A 13,975-nucleotide genomic window follows, 5' to 3' on the forward strand; every position below is an offset into this window, starting at 1 on the left:
TTAATGTCTTACCTATATACATCTTTCTAGCCGTAGAGACCCATGCAAGCAGACTTCTCTCTCTGGACAGTATAGACCTGACTGCTAGTCTGAATTACACAATATACTCCACCCACATTATGACGTCGTCCATCAATCCATCAATATAAGACCCCCCGCGACCTGGTGCATTGCATGAGATTTACAGAATTGTGTATAGCGAAACCATTGATGGCCATTTTATTTTCACCTTCAGTAAGGTAACCTTTTGCTTTAGTGATATGTGTCTGTCTGTCTGACAGTCCTACCTTCAGAACTACATTCTAATATGTACAGCCAATCACACAATACTTTGTCTGTCTCATTCTTTATGTCTCTGTCTGTCTGTCTGTCTGTCTGTCTGTCTGTCTGTCTGTCTGTCTGTCTGTCTGTCTGTCTGTCTGTCTGTCTGTCTGGCTGACTGGCTGTCTGCCCGCCTGTGCCAAATTTGTCTCAAAAACGGCCAACTCAATTCAAATAAAGCTGTTAGTTCTAATGAGATATTTGTATAATTAATGACTATAGGTAATTATGCTATATCTCAGGAATACATGCAATCTCCCAGCATTCTGACGGGTGATTTTAATGTAGATTATTGTAGTAGGGATAATCAGAGTAACAAACTAATTTCTATATTACAGTGTTTACACCTTGAGTAGATTATCTCGGTCCTCACTCGCGTTACTTCCAATTCATCAACTATTATTGATCACATATATACAAATATTAGTACATGTAGAATTCATGCCGGAACTATTAATTCAAACTAACATATCGGACCATTTCCTACTTTTACTTTACTTTTCCTACTGGGACTATTCCTAACACAGATATTAATTTTAGGCAAATAATTTCTTGGTCAACCTCTGCAGCATACCTTTTTCCTCAATCCGACAACGGAACTTGAAGTATGTAATCTTCAGAAAACCCTAGATCCCCAAAAGCATGTGGTTGGGACAATTTGCCCCCTCAGCTATTAATTGATTCTGCAGATATTAAAGCACACCCGTTTACACATATCTTTAATTTGTCATTTTCTAATATCATATTTCCTTCTGTTTTGAAAATCGCAAAGGTCACGCATATTTTCAAAAAAGGGGGAAAATTGTGATCCCGGAAATTATCAACCAGTATCCATTCTACTTCCTTTTAATAAGAATTTGGAAAACATAGTTAACAACCAATTTATTATATTTTTGATACTATTCAAACATTAATACTGGTTTAGGAAGAAACACAATTACTATACTAAGTTGTAAATGATTAACATGATAAATCATATTTTTAAACAAATGGATCAAAGTAACCCGGGCCCACTCTTGGTATATTCATCGACTTCAGCAAAGCATCTGATTCAATTAATCATAAGAATTATTAGATAAGCTGGAACAATGAGGGTGGGGGCGGGGGTTATGGAGGCGGGGTTAATAATACATTCATTGATTGGTTTTGTATGGAGGGGTATTAGGGACATGAATGCAACATGTAAAACGTTTGGTATTGGTACATAACACTTAAGCTTGTCGACTAGTATATTAACAAGTTAAAAGTCTGACAGATTTTGACACTAACCATTATCATTAGAAATACAAATACAAGTACACGTACATACGGGAGGTTTTCTCCAGCGTCTAAAACTCTAACAATCCCCAATTTAAAAATAATACTGCCTTGACATCCCTTTACACAGTTTCAGCGCTATAATACAGGCCCCCTCCCTACAAATTGTATACCCTACCATAGAAGGAATATGGCACTTTTGTTGATGGAACGTCACTTAAGCTCTTTGTACAGTGACATCATATGTAGACAACTGGAAACAACAAAAACACAGGGTTGTTCAATTTAATTGATTAAATTTATTATCTAAATAATACAACTGCCGACATCAGACCGTGGACGAATGGAACATGTTCAAACAGGGAAAGTAAACAAATGAATTGGATTATTAACACTTCACACAATAGGTTGGAAGTACAGAGACATGTATTACACAATATGATTTGATAAGAACAGTTTTATAGCCTCTTTATGTGTACATGAAATGCCAGGGGAACTGAAAATTTGTTTGTGAAGTGAACTATTATATTAAGTGGCCATAAATCTGTTCTTATCAAATGATGGAATGTAATACAAGTCTCTGCTATCCCAACAAGATGTGCCAAGTGTTATTAATCCAAAGCAGTTGTTTGCTTTCTCTGTTTATAACAGGTTCCGTTCGTCCACGGTTTGGTGTCAATAGTTGTGTATACATGTACATCAGTAAATTTCGAATTTTGAAACACATATTTATGTGAGTCTGTTTACAAAATATTTTTTAATGTAAATGTAAATTCAACTTTATCTTGTCTTGGATGTTAAGTTGGCACAAGTGAAATTTCCTATTGCAGTCTCAAAGTATTTATGCATACTGTCTTGTACCACAAAAGAATAGCAGTCTGGGATGCCGTCTTTCTTCCTCAGAGCCACTGTAACACATAGGTGTGTGTGATTTAATATAATATTTATGAATCACAGCGTGTATATTTTTTAAATGATCATTATTAGGGAATGCTTTTGAATCACTTTGATTAACACTAGACAAAACTGTTGTCGTAGAGGGCCGTGTAAATATCAACCAGTCTATAAGACTGTGTCAGAAATCAGAAACTCAACCCTAGATAGTATATTGCCAATGAAACTCTGTCCATGTTATAAACAGTTCCACTTCTTTTGTATATTACGGATAACGTCTCTCGTTGGTATCGCATCCATCCCTAGCATTTTGCAATATGTTGATTCATTATTTTGACAATGTATTGTTACGTTTTCTTGGACAGATCGAAATTCAGCCACATCACTTGCAAAGTTGCAATCATAGTTTTTGACTTTGTCCCAGAATGTACGATTAAAGTAATCATACAGTTTAAATTCCGGTGCTGATACTTTTCTTATAATGTTCATCATTTCGTGAGTGATTGGTGGTTGTTCAGACTTATGTACCTTCATTGGTTGATATACTATATCCTCAAACTCCCAACACATCAATTTCTTCAGTAAAACAAGAGATTCATCGTAGTATTCAGTCAACATAACCAAATCAAGTTCTTTATCCAATTTGCGTAGTTTAATATCTATCGTAGATTCATTGTCATACCCAGATAATCCAAATCGGAAGAATTGACTATTCATCTCCTCAGAGTAAACACCACTTTCATCGTATTTAGCTTCGTATTCTTTAAGATAATCTAAAAATGGATTTGATGAATTAGGAAACCTTTCATATACCTTAAAAAAATAAAAGTGAGATCCCAAACGTGTTTGTGGTGATCTGAAATTTGTAAAGTACTTGGCATCAAGAACGACGTTTTCCAACGCTGGTCGGTTATACTGTAGATGGTACGCAATGTAGTTATAACCCGGAAAATCCGTGCAATTGTATCGATGGATATTTAAACTGTTCGTTGTCGGGTTCAAGGTGATGATATAATCGGGATTTGGAGCTAAGACAGCAACGAGATAATGTTTTATCCCATATCTGTACAAAATGGTCGCCAGTGTACTGCTTCCAGTTTTGTATGTTTTAGTATAAGCGAAATTAATTACAGGCTGGCAAGATGAAGTAGCCGACTCTTGGCGTATATGTGGTTGAGAGGAAATATAGCACCTACTGGTATGGTGCACTGATGTACTATTGTTGCAATCATCTCTCCGTGTAGTTAAGAAATCCGGGTGTTTTCTACAAATGAAATATTAATAAATGTATATGGAAAGTTATCTGGACATGCACATTTGGGATGTGTGTTACTAAGATTAGCAATACCATCTCTGATGTAAAATAAAATCCCCACTTCGATCGTTGCCAGTTGCCCACACTCGTTATTTGGGTCTTCATCCGCCCAGTTGCCTCAGAAGTGATGCTTCATATAATAACTCTTAATCCAAGATGGTGAATGTATGTTATTACTGATACTATCAGTCTGATAGATGTTCATTGGCTAATAAAGGTGTCTAATTTTAATTATTAAGAATTGATTTGTGACTAAATATATATTTTGCCTTGGTAGCAAAAGAGTTCTCAAAAGGCGGTGTAGACTGAATGAGGCCCAGGTGAAAATGGGCCGAGAAATCACAGCCTTCCTGTCACAAAATGCTAAAATCAGAAAAATAGAAGTTGTCGACCGTGAGTAAAACAATCGTTCCTAACTGTAGAAGATGAGTTTGTGGCAGGGTACTAGAACAGTCCGTGTAAAGTGAGAGGATCGCTGGTTGTGCCAGAATTTGAAATTAGAGGAATAGTTTTGGTAAAAGGCATTTTTTTAGCACTATAGGGTAATAAAAACACTTTTAATTATGCAACGTTCCGGTCTTTTAATTTTATAACATACTGTTTGCCATGGGCCAATTGTCTGAATAATAACGAAGGTCAATGTCAACATTTAAAAATCACTTGTAATCATTTCCAAAAACCTTCTGTATGTTTTACATAGAAATCTTTCAATCAAAGTCTTCAAAGAAGTATCTGTTGAAGATCTCAATGCAACACTTGTAGTCTGCCAACTTCCAAAGTATCAGGGTCATGTTGGGGTCAATATGCATGTGCTACCATGTTGGAATCAACTGTTTACCAACCATGAGGAGAGCCCTCAACGGTGAGTCTGGGTAACCATGACTAATATCCAGTGTATTCGTCCCTTACACAAATATTAATACTTAGTAGTAATTCTTTGTAGTACCTGAAACAAGTTATGTTTAAAACTTTGTTCAAAATTACCACAATAACATCCGTAAACTTTAACCATAGAAGATCTTACCGGAAGTTCTTTAATGTCTGCTTGTATGGTTTATATAGTAACAGTGGAATGTTATAGCATAGGAAGGAGAAAAGTATCAAAACTGTCAGGATCACAATGTGTCTGAAACATCGGTTATTTTTTTCTGAAAACGAAATATAAGAAAAGAAAAGAATCCCATTAGAGACACTGAGGAAGAAATGTTCTATAATCTTTCTCAATCTGTATCATCTGCTCTGCCTTCTCAGTAATTATGACACCGATACGAATTGTTTGTCACCTGATACTATTTACACTCGACCAACTTTCATTCACATCAGCAGAGTCAATTCTATTCACAGATCCGGAATCGATCAAACGTTACGGGGAATTAACTGAACACGTACACGGTCAACGTTAACTTTTGCTTAGCCAAGATTAACTCTCAGACGTCGGGCGCAGGTCTTAGGGAGCCTTCAATATTTACAGGGGAGGCCCGGAGGAAATCATGCATGATCTGTTAAGTAAACTATGACCCTCCCCCATTCCCCATTTGTAAAAAGTGACCCTGCCCTTTGTGCCATTTTGTAAAACGTGCATGCCAAAATGTTACGATACTCTAGCACGTACGCCTCCAACGAAACCTAATCATTGCGAATAGTTTGTCTCCATAAACATGGTTTTCACTCAACATTCGAAAATATCACTTATTGTTATCATAATACAGGAAATTGTACGGAAAGATCTTGCAAATAGATATGTATGTCTGTATGTCATTCTTACATTATCTCGGGGATGAATATTGTAATGGTAGACTGACACTGCTCCAGAGCATACACGCTAAGCCATGTGACGTTGTTCTACGTCCACGCACACGAGCTGCCTGGTTTGTTACACTTCTGTCACTACTAGCATGAAGGAGGTTAATAAGTCTCATATAAAACTGTTTTTGAACTTACTCAACATACTTGTCACTTGTGCCTTGTGACTGGTTTTAGCAAGTTCGGATAAATTCTGTGTTCTTCGATGTTCCAATGCGTTGAAGGTTCACTTATCATGTATGACACAATTGTTGTTTACCAATACGTGTAACCTGTCCTTGGCATTTGTTATGTGTTAAACTATTCAGATAAATGTTCTAACTAAACAAACAAACTATGATCCAAATGTCACCTAAATGTCATGTACCTGGTCAAAGTTTAACAGACTTGCAATATGTATGTATGTATGTATGTATGTATGTATGTATGTATGTATGTATGTATGTATGTATGTATGTGTGTGTGTGTGTGTGTGTGTGTATGTATGTATGTATGTATGTATGTATGTATGCATGTATGTATGTATGTATGTATGCATGTATGTATGTATGTATGTATGTATGTATGTATGTATGTATGTATGAATGTATGTATGCATGCATGCACACACACGTGCGTGCCGCGTGTGTATGTGTGTGTGTGTGTGTGTGTGTGTGTGTGTGTGAGCACGTGTAACAATACACTGTCAACATAACGAATCGACATACTGCAAAATACTAGGGATGGATGCAGCACCAAAGAGAAATGTAAGCAGTAAAATACAACTTGGAAGTCAAACTGTTAGTGTGTGTGTGGGGGGGTGGGGGTGGTGGTGGTGGTGGTGATGATGATGATGATGATTGTGATGGTGGTGGTTGTGGCGGTGGTGTGTGTGGTGGGGGTGGAGGTGGTAGTGGGGTGTGTGCATGTGGGTGTTGGGTTAATAAATTCATTGATGGATTTTGTATTTAGGGGCATCAGGGACATGAATGAAAAATGTAAAATTCGTAGCATAAGAACGTTTGGATTTGGTGTATAACACCTAAGCTTGTCTACTAGTATACTAACAAGTTAACAGTCTGAAAGATTTTGACACTAAACATTATCATTACTTTTGCTAATTTTGGGTAGCATGTGATATATATTATTTTAAGATGAACATGTTCTAAACTCTTTACTTATAATTACACACTTTGTTCCATGCATATCTGTAGACAATGCTATGTAATCTATTTTAATACCGCCACAGTTGTATCACTCTGTTAAGTTCGTTCTAAATGTGTGGTAAATGAATGGATGAGTTTGTTTTGAAAACTGGGGCACATTTGGCAAAGTACTCGCGGACATTTCGAAATGTTTTGTTCATTAGCAATTAATTGTCATCGGTGACCCAGGACAAATGAAGGCGGGAGGGTTACGTAATTCGCTAAAGGCAAAGATGGCGGCCGTGAAATCTTACTTCATCGGCAAACAATTATTTTTTGTGTGGGGTTTTGTGTGCGCATCAATTTTCATTCATCTCTGCAAAACATTTTAACTGACAATTTACAATTTGTTACGGTATTTAGAAATACAAATACAAATACACACAGGAGATTTTCACAAGCGTCTAAATCTCTAAGAAGGCCAATTTAAGAAGAATACTTCTCCACGTCCCTTTACAATTCAGCTTTATAATAAAATACAGCCCCCCCCCTATAAATTGTATACCCTACCATAGAAGGAATATGGCACTTTTGTTGATGGCACGTCACTTGAACTCTTTGGACAGTGACACCATATGTAGACAATCGGAAAAAAACCCAGGGTTGTTAAATTTACTTGATTAAATTTATTATCTGAATATTATATGCATTTACATCAGTAAATTTCGAATTTTGAAACACATATTTATGTGAATCTGTTTACAAAATACTTTTTCAAAGTAAATGTAAATTCAACTTTATCTTGTCTTGGATGTTAAATTGGCATAAGTGAAATTTCCTATTGCAGTCTTAAAGTATTTGTCCATACTGTCTTGTACCACAAAAGAATAGCAGTCCGAGATGCCGTCTTTCTTCCTCAGAGCCATAGGTGTGTGTGTGATTTAATGTTTACAATAGACTACGTTTATTGGGCGGCGGATTTCCCAGAAGTGGCGAGTTACCATATAACACTGAAGGAACTTTATGCTGTTGTGTTAGCATGTGAGCGATGGCACCATCTGTGGAAAAACAAACATGTGGTAGTCTACACAGATAACATGGCAACAATGTATATGATTAACTCTGGTACCAGCCATAACAAACCAGCTATGGCATGGTTACGAGGTATTTTCTGGCTCTCAGCCATCTCAAATTTTCAAATTACTGCCCGTTATGTTCCCTCAAAAGAGAATTTAGCAGACTCCTTGTCAAGATTGCATGAAATTAGACAATACTTTATTGCGATGGACTTCCTAAAGAGATATGCCATGGAGTCCATTTCAGTTAGTTCCTGGTGGCCAAAAAATATGACTTATGAGAGTTATCAATTGCTTTTACAGGACTTTTCCAGGACCAAGTACACCTCCTGGACCAGGAAATAATGGCATATAAACGTTCAGCTTATGCCGAATCTACAAGGAAAACATATAAAACTCATCGTGATACATACCTACGTTTTTGTCTTTTCTTTGGTTTCAAACCAGTACCAGCTGACACATTGACAATTTGTAGATATGTGGTTTTTCTTTCAAGAACTTTGAAACCGTCAAGCATTGCTTGTTATCTAAATATTATTCGCATTATGCACGAGGAATCAGGACTGCCGAATCCCATGGAACATAACTGGTTCCTAGATATGGTAAAGCGTGGCATCAATCGTTTGCATGGTACACCACCAGTGCAAAAACTACCAATAACACTATATATTTTGAAGGATATTTATCAACGGTTAGACATGAGCATCCCTGTCAATGTAACATTCTGGTGTGCATGCATTGTAGCTTTTGTGACATTTGCCAGAAAATCAACCCTGTTAAACAAATCTGTTAAAGTTCATGATCCAAGTAAATCACTATGTAGGAAGGAAGTTGCCTTTAAACCGGAGGGCGCTATCCTTACCCTTAGACACACTAAGACAATTCAGTTTGGTCAAAGGATCTTGCAAATCCCCATTCCAAGCATTCCTAACTCACCACTTTGCCCAGTTGAGGCCTCACAATCCATGTTTTCTCATACACAGTCGGCCAAGCCTGACGACCCACTATTCATGTACGCAACCACCGGACAAAAACAGGTGCTCCAGTGCCTATCTCATGACAAATTTGTAAAATTACTCAAAATTGTGTTGAAGTCGGCGGGTTATGACCCAACAAAATATTCTGGTCACTCTTTTCGCAGAGGGGGTGCGTCTTTTGCATTCAGTATTGGCATCCCCCCTTGTTAATCAAACAACAAGGAGACTGGAAATCCAATGCGTTTGAGAGATATATTCACTTTAAAGATGAAACAAAACAGAAAATGGTCAAGGCAATGTCGGTAGCCATGAACATTTAGGTTGGTGTGGCTAGTAAACTATTGTATGTAAGTGTTAGTCTTGTGTTGGGGGGTTTGGCAGAGTTGTGTTGTCAATAAAGATTGAGCTTTTACCCCCAACACTGTTTTGTATGTTCTGTAGTTTGTTAGCATAAAGTTTACAATAGACTACGTTTATTGGCATTTTATGCTGGTACGAGGCTGTTGCGTTGGACGAGGCTGCCGCATGGTTAGCAGCCATTGTTGTTTTCAAGCACATTTGCTTGCAAGTGTAAAAGAAATTTTTTTTCCTGCTTTTGCAGAGTTGTGTTGTCAATAAAGATTGACCTTTTACGCCCAACACTGTTTTGTATGTTCTGTAGTTTGTTAGCATAAAATAATATTTATGAATCACAGCTGTACATTTTGTAAATGATCATTATTAGGGAATGCTTTTGAATCATTTTGATTAACACTAGACAAAACTGTTTGTCGTAGAGGGCCATGTAAATATCAACCAGTCTATAAGACTGTGTCAGTAATCAGAAACTCAACCCTAGATAGTATATTGCCAATGAAACTCTGTCCATGTTATAAACAGTTCCACTTCTTTTGTATATTACGGACGACTTCTCTCGTTGGTACCACATCCATCCCTAGCATTTTGCAATATGTTGATTCATTATGGTGACATTGCATTGTTACGTTTTCTTGGACAGTTCGAAGCTCAGCCATATCACTTTTAAAGTTATCGTCATAGCGTTTGACTTTGTCCCAGAATGTACGATTAAAGTAATCATAAAGTTTAAAGTCCGGTGCTGATACTTTTCTTATAATGTTCATCATTTCGTGAGTGATTGGTGGTTGTTCTGACTTATGTACCTTCATTGGTTGATATACTATATCCTCAAACTCCCAACACATCAATTTCTTCAGTAAAACAAGAGATTCATCGTAGTATTCAGTCAACATAACCAAATCAAGTTCTTTATCCAATTTGCGTAGTTTAATATCTATCGTAGATTCATTGTCATACCCAGATAATCCAAATCGGAAGAATTGACTATTCATCTCCTCAGAGTAAACACCACTTTCATCGTACTTAGCTTCGTATTCTTTAAGATAATCTAAAAATGGATTTGTTGAATTAGGAAACCTTTCATATACCATAAAATAATAAAAGTTAGATCGCAAACGTGTGTGTGGTGATCTGAAATTTGTAAAGTACTTGGCATCAAGAACGACGTTTTCCAACGCTGGTCGGTTATACTGTAGATGATACGCAATGTAGTTATAACCGGGAAAATTCGTGCAATTGTATCGATGGATATTTAAACTGTTCGTTTTCGTGTTGACGGAGATGACAGTATCGAGATTTGGAGCTAAGACAGCAACGAGATCATGTTTTATCCCATATCTGTACAAAACGGTCGCCAGTGTACTGCTTCCAGTTTTTACTGTTTTAGTATAGGCGAAATTAATCACAGGCTGGCAAGATGAAGTAGCCGACTCTTGGCGTATATGTGGTTGAGAGGAAATATAGCACCTACTGGTATGGTGCACTGATGTACTATTGCTGCAATCATCTCTCCGTGTAATTAAGAAATCCGGGTGTTTTCTACAAATGAAATATTAATAAATGATTACGGAGATTTATCTGGCCGTCCATACTTGGGATGTGTGTTGGTAAGATTAGCAATACCATTTCGGTTGTAAATTAAAATCCCACTTCGTTCCCAGTTACCCACATTTGTTATTTGGGTCTCCATCCTCCCAGTTGCCTGAGAACTGATGCTTCCTGTACAGTTTTAATCGATCCAATTGATGGTGAATGTCCGTTATCACTGATAGATGTTCATTGACTTAGAATGTTTTCTAATTCTAATAATTAAGAATTAAGAATTAAGAATTGATTTGTGACTACAGTAAATTTTAACGTGGTTGCAAAAAGAGTTCTCAAAAGACGGCATAGACTGAACGGGGCCCGGGTGAAAATGGGCCGAGAAATCACAGCCTTCCTGTCACAAAATGCTAAGATCAGAAAAATAGAAGTTGTCGACAGTGAAACAATAGTTCCTAACTGTAGAAGATGAGTTTGCGGCAGGGTACTAGAACAGTCCATCTAAAGTGAGATGAATGGCACATTTTTGTCGCTGGTTGAGCCAGATCTTTGATTAAGAGGAATAGTTTTGGTGAAAGCTCAGACCACTGTTTATTTGGCGCACTTGGGTGACCCGTCTTTTAATTTTATAACATACTGTTTGCCATGGGTCAATTCTCTAAATAATAACGAAGGTCAATGTCAACATTTAAAAATCACTTGTAATCATTTCCAAAAAACCTTCTGTATGTTTTATATAGAAATCTTTCAATCAAAATCTTCAAAGTACTATATGTTGAAGATCTCAATGCAACACTTGTAGTCTGGTAACTTCCGAAGTATCAGGGTCATGTTGGGGTCAATATGCATGTGCTACCATGTTGGAATCAACTGTTTACCAACCATGAGGAGAGCCCTCAACGGTGAGTCTGGGTAACCATGACTAGTATCCAGTGTATTCGTCCCTTTATATACAAATATTAATACTTAGTAGTAATTCTTTGCAGTACCTGAAACAAGTTATGTTTAAAACTTTGTTCAAAATTACCACAATAACATCCGTAAACTTTAACCATAGAAGATCTTACCGGAAGTTCTTTAATGTCTGCTTGTATGGTTTATATAGTAACAGTGGAATGTTATAGCATAGGAAGGAGAAAAGTATCAAAACTGTCAGGATCACAATGTGTCTGAAACATCGGTTATTTTTTTCTGAAAACGAAATATAAGAAAAGAAAAGAATCCCATTAGAGACACTGAGGAAGAAATGTTATATAATCATTCTCAATCTGTATCATCTGCTCTGCCTTCTCAGTAATTATGACACCGATACGAATTGTTTGTCACCTGATACTATTTACACTCGACCAACTTTCATTCACATCAGCAGAGTCAATTCTATTCACAGGTCCGGGATCGATCAAACGTTACGGGGAATTAACTGAACACGTACACGGTCAACGTTAACTTTTGCTAAGCCAAGATTAACTCTCAGACGTCGGGCGCAGGTCTTAGGGAGCCTTCAATATTTACAGGGGAGGCCCGGAGGAAATCATGCATGATCTGTTAAGTAAACTATGACCCTCCCCCATTCCCCATTTGTAAAAAGTGACCCTGCCCTTTGTGCCATTTTGTAAAACGTGCATGCCAAAATGTTACGATACTCTAGCACGTACGCCTCCAACGAAACCTAATCATTGCGAATAGTTTGTCTCCATAAACATGGTTTTCACTCAACATTCGAAAATATCACTTATTGTTATCATAATACAGGAAATTGTACGGAAAGATCTTGCAAATAGATATGTATGTCTGTATGTCATTCTTACATTATCTCGGGGATGAATATTGTAATGGTAGACTGACACTGCTCCAGAGCATACACGCTAAGCCATGTGACGTTGTTCTACGTCCACGCACACGAGCTGCCTGGTTTGTTACACTTCTGTCACTACCAGCATGAAGGAGGTTAATAGGTCTCATATAAAACTGTTTTTGAACTTACTCAACATACTTGTCACTTGTGCCTTGTGACTGGTTTTAGCAAGTTCGGATAAATTCTGTGTTCTTCGATGTTCCAATGCGTTGAAGGTTCACTTATCATGTATGACACAATTGCTGTTTAACATTACGTGTAACCCGGGTTGTCCTTAGCATTTGTTATTGATGTGTTAAACTATTCAAATAAATGTTCTAACTAAACAAACAAACTATGATCCAAATGTCATCTAAATGTCATGTACCTGGTCAAAGTTTAACAGACTTGCAATATGTATGTATGTATGTATGTATGTATGTATGTATGTATGTATGTATGTATGTATGTATGTATGTATGTATGTATGCATGCATGCATGCATGCATGCATGCATGCATGCATGTATGTATGTATGTATGTATGTATGTATGTATGTATGTATGTATGTATGTATGTATGTATGTATGTATGTATGTATGTATGTATGCATGCATGCACATACACACATGTGCGTGCTTATATATTGCCAAGATATATATTGCTAAGCATCGAAAGGCTAAGGTAAATATAACTTTTTACATAAGTTTTCCATGTTATAAAAGTGGGCCTGTAACATTGGTATAGGGGCATTGATATTGCATGTATAGTAATGTTACTGATGTGTTAGAGCACTTTAGGAGGTCATACCTAGTGTACAATAGAAACTTGAATTTGAGTTGTGGTGTCGATACATGTAGTGTCTGAAATAGGAAGTATATCATCCCTTTTGACAAATTCATACTGAAGAGACTAGAACAATTTAGATTAAGTTCTTTTATAAACTATCCAATAGTATGAAGGTTACCATTACAAAACCTTCAAGTTCACTTTTGCCCCAAAGTGTAAGATAAGTGAAGCACTGATTGTGAAACAGCCAAACACTTACATGGCATGCTCTGTAACTAGTGTTGTAGCTAGGTAATACATGTATTATATGTATAATTTTATGGTATGTTTGAACCCTTACATGAAGTAATATTTAAACCATTTATGAAAGAAACAGAGACAAGAACAAATATATATATGTACCACTGACTGGTCCCTGACATGTGTTTGAAACTGTTTGTCATGATTTGACAAGTGTCCTGGTTGGAGAGGTACGAGCAAGTTGAACAGTATACTCGAACCTGTGCATCATTTCCCTGCCAAGACATTTTTTTTTCTAGCAGCAGTGGTCCATCTTTTTTCCATCACCCTCTCATATCCGGATTTTTTTTTTCAAGCAAATCCATTTGGCATCTTTTTTCCCCCGAAATCTTCCAAGCCCCCCCCCCCCCCAGGATATCAAATGGTCCACCTCTTACCACGTGCAA

At 37.0% G+C, this 13,975-nt stretch overlaps 1 protein-coding gene across 1 annotated transcript; it reads right to left on the bottom strand.

Annotated features, from left to right (window-relative positions):
- Positions 1 to 1,795: 1,795 nt before the first annotated feature.
- LOC144445823 (galactosylceramide sulfotransferase-like) lies at positions 1,796 to 8,307 on the bottom strand. The gene is made up of 4 exons (XM_078135462.1): positions 8,208 to 8,307; positions 7,667 to 7,772; positions 2,824 to 3,736; positions 1,796 to 1,831 (listed from the first exon to the last, which is right to left on the bottom strand). Exons 1-4 carry the CDS (start codon positions 8,305 to 8,307, stop codon positions 1,796 to 1,798), a joined length of 1,155 nt encoding a protein of 384 aa, XP_077991588.1.
- Between the last annotated feature and the right edge of the window lie 5,668 nt (positions 8,308 to 13,975).

The sequence above is a fragment of the Glandiceps talaboti genome, chromosome 14 (assembly GCF_964340395.1).
Source record: "Glandiceps talaboti chromosome 14, keGlaTala1.1, whole genome shotgun sequence".
Taxonomy (NCBI): Eukaryota; Metazoa; Hemichordata; class Enteropneusta; family Spengelidae; genus Glandiceps; species Glandiceps talaboti.

What these genes read in the sequence shown, in the direction of transcription:
- LOC144445823 (XM_078135462.1), bottom strand. Translation starts at nt 8,307, where the DNA reads ATGCTTGACGGTTTCAAAGTTCTTGAAAGAAAAACCACATATCTACAA. An exon ending in CCCAATAAACGTAGTCTATT is followed by an intron (nt 3,737 to 7,666) that starts GTAAACATTAAA and finishes TTTCATTTGTAG; the next exon opens with AAAACACCCGGATTTCTTAA. An exon ending in TTCGATCTGTCCAAGAAAAC is followed by an intron (nt 1,832 to 2,823) that starts GTAACAATACAT and finishes TGTTGTTTCCAG; the next exon opens with TTGTCTACATATGATGTCAC.